The sequence below is a fragment of the Teleopsis dalmanni genome, chromosome 2, assembly GCF_002237135.1.
Source record: "Teleopsis dalmanni isolate 2A chromosome 2, ASM223713v2, whole genome shotgun sequence".
Lineage (NCBI taxonomy): Eukaryota > Metazoa > Arthropoda > Insecta > Diptera > Diopsidae > Teleopsis > Teleopsis dalmanni.
Window position 1 is genome coordinate 232,919,002 of NC_051847.1, and position 6,711 is coordinate 232,925,712.

At 29.0% G+C, this 6,711-nt stretch overlaps 1 protein-coding gene across 1 annotated transcript in view; it reads left to right on the forward strand.

Annotated features, from left to right (window-relative positions):
• Positions 1–3,531: 3,531 nt before the first annotated feature.
• LOC119676963 (DNA replication licensing factor MCM4-like) overlaps positions 3,532–6,711 on the forward strand; it is a 4,021-nt gene continuing 841 nt past the window's right edge. Inside the window, exons 1-9 of the mRNA XM_038088230.1 lie at positions 3,532–3,701; positions 3,758–4,059; positions 4,113–5,032; positions 5,091–5,285; positions 5,346–5,522; positions 5,590–5,956; positions 6,012–6,253; positions 6,314–6,524; positions 6,641–6,706. Of these exons, the coding sequence (XP_037944158.1) occupies positions 3,656–3,701; positions 3,758–4,059; positions 4,113–5,032; positions 5,091–5,285; positions 5,346–5,522; positions 5,590–5,956; positions 6,012–6,253; positions 6,314–6,524; positions 6,641–6,706 (2,526 nt within the window). The 5' untranslated portion in view covers positions 3,532–3,655. The remainder of the gene's footprint in view (positions 3,702–3,757; positions 4,060–4,112; positions 5,033–5,090; positions 5,286–5,345; positions 5,523–5,589; positions 5,957–6,011; positions 6,254–6,313; positions 6,525–6,640; positions 6,707–6,711) is intronic.

The window sequence follows — 6,711 nt, forward strand, 5'->3', positions numbered from 1 at the left end:
ACTTAAAATATCGAAAAATATACAGCGCGCGAATTTTAAATGAGAATTTCCGAAAACTTTTCGGTCACAATGTACTAAAGTGATATATTGTTCAAACTTATTGTGCGTTGGATATACATAGCTCTTGAACTGCGTACTGTAGATATGAGATGACAGTGCTAAACGTGCTTAAATAAAAATTTCAAAACCATGTAGAAGAAATAAAACAATTACAAGATTTATTATTGAACACCTGGAAAATAATACAAGACACCAAACTTCTTGCGGAGAAACAACCTGATAAAGTTAAAGCTCAAACCGCGTAACAAAGTCTTATGATAATTGCAATGATTATGATATGATATTATAAACAGTTTTCTGAAAGTGATATCCAGTCAATTTACTTGAATGAATGTATGAATATTAGTATGATTTGTAACCACATACTTTTTTTTTGAAAGGTCGTGTGAATGAGATTACCCTTCAAGGTACTATAAATAATGCGTCAGGTACAACTGAAAAACTTATAGAGTTGAAGTAAAAACAATATATGCGTTATGACTAAGTGCGACTCATCAAATTCTTATTTCTGTTAAATGACGAAAAAGAACCATTTCTAATCGACTAACTGATAATAGTTTGCGTTTATATATGTATGTATGTACATACATATGTATGCTTATTATAGGTTCTAATTGATGTACAAATTCATACGAATTAGTGAGAGATTTAAACTGGTTCAGAGTTTTATGAAATTAAATTTTTATTTTGTTTTAAACAAATCTAATATTAAATTTAAATGTATTTTTTTATCATATATAATAATAATTTTTTTAAACTAGACAAGAAGGCGGAACACTTATAAGGCTTATCGCACCATTCATAAACATTTTTATCATTTTCCTACAAAAACGTGTAATAATACAATGCAATTTATTTATGTATATAAAAAGTAACTGTTTTCTCATGGACTGTGTGAACATGCTAATAAATTATTTCAATTTTTTTTCTTTGTATAAATAATCTCAAACGAAATTGTATGCAAATTGTTTGAATAATTAATATTTGGTGCGACAGAAGCGGTTAAAACGTAGCAAAACAACTTATGGGCGCCAAATTTTTTATACATATATATATATATATAGATATAATCTGAAAAAAAATCACAAATATTACTCAATATATTAAAAATTAAAAATATTTTAAAAAACAAACTTAAATTCACTATAATATGATACCTAATCCTAATTTAACATAATATGCATTTATATATATGTATGTATATATGAAACGACGTTTAACTAAAACATCAAATTTTATTTAAAAATAGTTATTTTAAATGGTATGAATAAAAACCAAGATAACAGTATTGAAATTATTTGAAAATTGAAAAAAAAAAGAACACAAAAAAAAAACTTGCATATGCAGCATTTTTAAATAAATAAAATATTTACCACTCATGTTTTGCTAAGTATTAAATTTGTAATATAGACTTGACAACAACAATTCTCATTACCACTTCACCCCCACACAAACTGACCACAAACGTTGTGATTAGAAATTGTTAGTATCACGATTATGAATCCATATAAATACCTGTGCATATAGCATCTCCTCACTTGACATATTTTCACTGATTGATTCAATTCTTTACAAACACAAATTATACTTTTTAAATTCATTCAAGGTTTAATTTTTATTGAAAATTTTGCACAAATATTTTATATTTTTATTGATTATTTGAAATAAACTAAACATTTAATCTACAATTTTGAAATTTAAACAAAGAGCCCGCAAGTAAGTTTAATGCCATAAGAAGAAAACTAAAAATATATAAAAGGAAAAAACCGTCAACAGAAACCAATAACTTCTTTGACAACGTTGACAACATTTAACAAAAACTAAAGCAAAGGCATTGCTGAACCAAAGCTCACTAGATATAATTGTTTAACTACTTGTTCTGTAGTAGCTCTATTAGCCGTAGTAGTTATTCTGCCAATTTGCTTCAACTAGCAACCCATTTAGTACTTACTAGCAACCCGCAATAATAACAAATATCAGGTGTTTTTATTTACATTGTGCGGTGTTATTAATAGTGTTCTCTCTTTCTCCTGGAATTTTTCAAATATTTCACGGTATGTACTCCATTACCATTAAATTTAAACTAAAACTTTAATATAATAGCTAATAAAAATTTTATAAAAAAAATAAAAATGAACACTTCTCCAAAATAAATAAGAATCATATTATGACAGTTTTATTTTAGTTTTAAATATGTTTTATTATAAAAACACCCACAATAATTAATAAGTATTTAGAGTATTTAAAATGAAATATTACATATTATAATTTACTTTTACCGGGCTGTCGTTTTTTAATTTAATTTCATTTTAAATTGAAAATCGTTATATATTATTTTCTTAAATGTATTATTAAATTATTTTCATTAACATTTTTAAATAATAAATATTTCCACATACCTCGCAGCTTTTCTTCAGTGCATATACACTTAATCATTTTACAAAATTAACTTCATTTTTTTTTTAAAATAACACTCGGTAAATATTAATAATATATAAATAAAAAAAATTTAATTTTTTATTATTAAAAATTATTTATATACTTGAAAAGAATGAAATAAATACAACGTAATAAATACTAACAAAAGTTTGTTAGCTTGAGGTTGTTTGGTAGCAAAAAAAATATTTTATAAAATTAATACCCTCTCGAAATGTCTATACGTTAAAAAATATTTTATTCGCCATTGCATAAAATTGTTAGAATTGCAATATATAATGTTTTAAAATCAAATTAGTTTTTTAATCAACGTTAACAAATAAATATGATTTTTTCGCTAACACAACTATAATTTTAATTAAATCAATTAAAGAACATAAATAAAATATTTAAATATATTCAATATTACTGGAAACACAAGACATAAACATATTTTATTTCTATAAAATCTAAGTAGAATTTCATAAATCCAATAAATTACATACTTATATTTCATTTACATATGAACTTAATCGTTTAAATGCCTTCATTTTTTTTTTCAATTTAGGTCTAGTACTAACATCTATTTTGCAGGATATGTTGACAAAAAACTGAGTATAAAGCCGGAACAAATTTAATGATCGACAACCACTCGATCGCCCTAATATGGCCCTAACATAATAAATGTTTCTTATTATAATAAATGAGTGTTGAATGAATTAGTATTAAAATACTGTATTGTACTTAAATATTGCATGGCACATATTCAAAGAGAATGTTAAATAAAACAATTTTATTATTTACATAATGAATTCGGGTGTGTAAATAATTAACTAGTTTGTGTACATAAAAAAAATAAGTTATTTCTTTATAACTTATAGACTTTTTCAATTAAATATTAATCAATAATCGATAAATATACATAAAAATATAACATATTAACCATTAAAAACAATATATATATATATGTATATTATTGCTAACTATTAAGTATCAAATTTTTGGTAGCCTGAAACACTAACATACAAAATAAGAAAAAAAGCAAAATGGTAATACTGACAAACATATTTCGCGCGCTTTTCGTTTCGATCGCAACAAGATTGTTGTGAAGTGTGCGTTTCGTAGTTGTAAATAATAATACAATTAATTCGGAGATAAAATAAAATTATAGTATTAAAAAATGTCGAGCCCAGCGCGTATTTCTAATCCAAGTACACCTTTGGCTGGTAAACATTAAATATTTAAAAATATTCAGTATATATTTCATGTTATATTTTTATAGCTCCACCACCAATTGATGTGGAGACACCTATGCGTATGGGTCGGGCACATGTTCAGCATTCTGATAATATAAGTTTACCACCCACTTCTCCTAGAGTAAGTATAGCCGCAACCAGTCCAGCACGAGGTCTAGGATGCGGCATGAGCGAAATTGATTTGAGTTCCCCTTTAAATTATGGTACTCCCAGTTCAATGGGCTCCATACGTACACCACGATCTGGCATACGTGGAACACCTTTACGCACTCGTCCTGATATACGTACCGACAAGCGCATGCGTCAGGTAGCAATTGGAGGTGATGGGGTAAGTTAACATTTTTAATTCTAAACTAGTTTGTTTATAAGATTATCTTTTAGTTGGAACCAATAACAGAAAGACATTCAGAGACTGATCCTATATCTGAGGCGTCGACAGGACCACAAATTGTTGTCTGGGGCACAAATGTGGTAGTCAGTCAATGTAAAACAAAATTTCAAGCTTTTCTAATGCGTTACATAGATCCAACAGCTGAGCAAGATGAAATATCTGAAAATATTGATGTAAATCAACCATTGTATATGCAAAAGCTTGAGGAAATACATACACTGGAAGAACCGTATCTTAATCTTAATTGTGCTCACCTTAAAACATATGATGCAGCTTTGTATCATCAATTAATATGTTATCCTCAAGAAGTAATCCCAACTTTCGATATGGCAGTAAATGAAATGTTTTTCGAAAAGTATCCAGCTGCTATTTTGGAACATCAGATTCAAGTGCGTCCATTTAATGCTGATAAAACACGTAATATGCGCTCACTTAATCCTGAAGATATGGATCAATTAATAAGTATTAGTGGCATGGTAATAAGAACTTCAAATGTTATACCGGAAATGCGTGAAGCATTCTTTAAGTGCATTATATGCGATTTTATATCTACGGTAGATGTTGAACGGGGTCGCATTGCCCAACCAACTCTTTGTACAAATTGTAACACTAATCACTGTTTTCGACTTGTGCACAATCGCTCGGAATTCACTGATAAGCAACTTGTAAAATTGCAAGAATCTCCAGATGATATGGCTGCTGGACAAACTCCACACAATGTGCTACTGTATGCTCATAATGATTTAGTCGACAAAGTTCAACCTGGTGATCGTGTAACTGTTACTGGAATTTATCGTGCTGTTCCAATGAAAGGAAAAGGCAACAATGTTAAGAGCGTGTATAAAACTCATATTGATGTAGTACATTTTCGTAAAGTTGACAACAAACGCCTTTATGAAGAGGAAGAAGGGTGGGACTTATTCATCAAATATTCGTTAAACCGATTTTATATATTTCTATCTTTTTAGAAAAGATCATATATTTCCGCCAGAACGTATTGGATTATTGCACATGCTTTCACAAAAACCTGATGTATATGATCGTTTAGCTAAAGCGATAGCTCCTTCTATTTATGAAAATGACGATATTAAAAAAGGCATTTTACTACAACTATTTGGAGGTACCAAAAAGAAGCATACCACTATGGGAAGACAAAATTTCAGGTAGCTATTTATATATTTAATATTTCATATAATATTTTAAAAAATTTACATATATTTTAGATCTGAAATTCATTTACTCTTATGTGGTGATCCCGGTACTTCTAAGTCTCAAATGCTACAATATGTTTACAATCTGGTTCCACGTTCACAATACACTTCAGGTAGAGGTTCTTCTGCTGTAGGTTTGACAGCTTATGTTACCAAAGATCCAGAAACTCGTCAGTTGGTTTTACAAACGTATGTGCATTTATTTTTTATACTTAATTATATAAATATAATTGTAAATAAATATCTTTCAAACTAGTGGTGCTTTGGTACTGGCTGATAACGGCGTCTGTTGTATTGATGAGTTCGATAAAATGAATGATGCTACACGTAGTGTTTTGCATGAAGTAATGGAACAGCAAACATTAAGTATAGCTAAGGCTGGTATCATTTGTCAGCTTAATGCACGTACTTCCATACTGGCTGCTGCAAATCCAGCTGAATCCCAATGGAATACAAAGAAAAATATAATTGATAATGTGCATCTGCCTCATACGTTGCTTTCACGTTTTGATCTTATATTTTTGGTTCTTGATCCACAAGATGAAATATTTGATCGTCGTTTGGCAAATCATTTGGTTTCATTATATTATGTTTCTAGACAAGAGGAAGAAGACACTATGTTTGTAAGTTCAAAATAATTAGGCATAGTAAAATTTTATTAAATAATTATTTTATAAGGATATGAGTGTTCTTCGTGATTATATAGCCTACGCCCGTGAACATATTTCTCCCACGTTAACTGAAGAAGCACAGCAACGTCTTATACAGGCATACGTTGATATGCGAAAAGTTGGTGCACGAAGAGGTCAGATTTCAGCTTACCCACGTCAATTGGAAAGTTTAATTCGTCTTTCCGAAGCGCATGCTAAAGTTCGTCTTAGTAATGAAGTCACAGTAACAGATGTTGAAGAGGCTTGGAGGTATATTATAAGATATATTATAAAAATTTAAATAATTAATTAATTAATTTTTTGATAAAGACTACATCGTGAAGCTTTGAAACAATCAGCAACAGATCCTCTATCCGGTAAAATTGATGTTGGTATCTTAACAACTGGTTTATCGACAGCTGCACGAAAGAAACGCGCTGAGTTAGTGGAAGCCATAAAGGAAAATTTGAAAAAGAAAGGAAAAATTCCTACTGTCCCTTATCAAAAACTGTTTAAAGAGATCAAGGAAGCCTCACAGATTGTAAGTTAAAATTTGTAATAATATTTATAAATACTTTTCAACATTTTTATGTGCTTACTGTATGTTTTAAAAATGTTTAGCTTGCATTTTTTGATTCGGTTTAATTTTCTTTTTAGCTCATAACTCGTGAACAATTTGAAGATGCTTTGAAGGAAATTCAAGATGAAGGCACGATTGTTGTTATGGG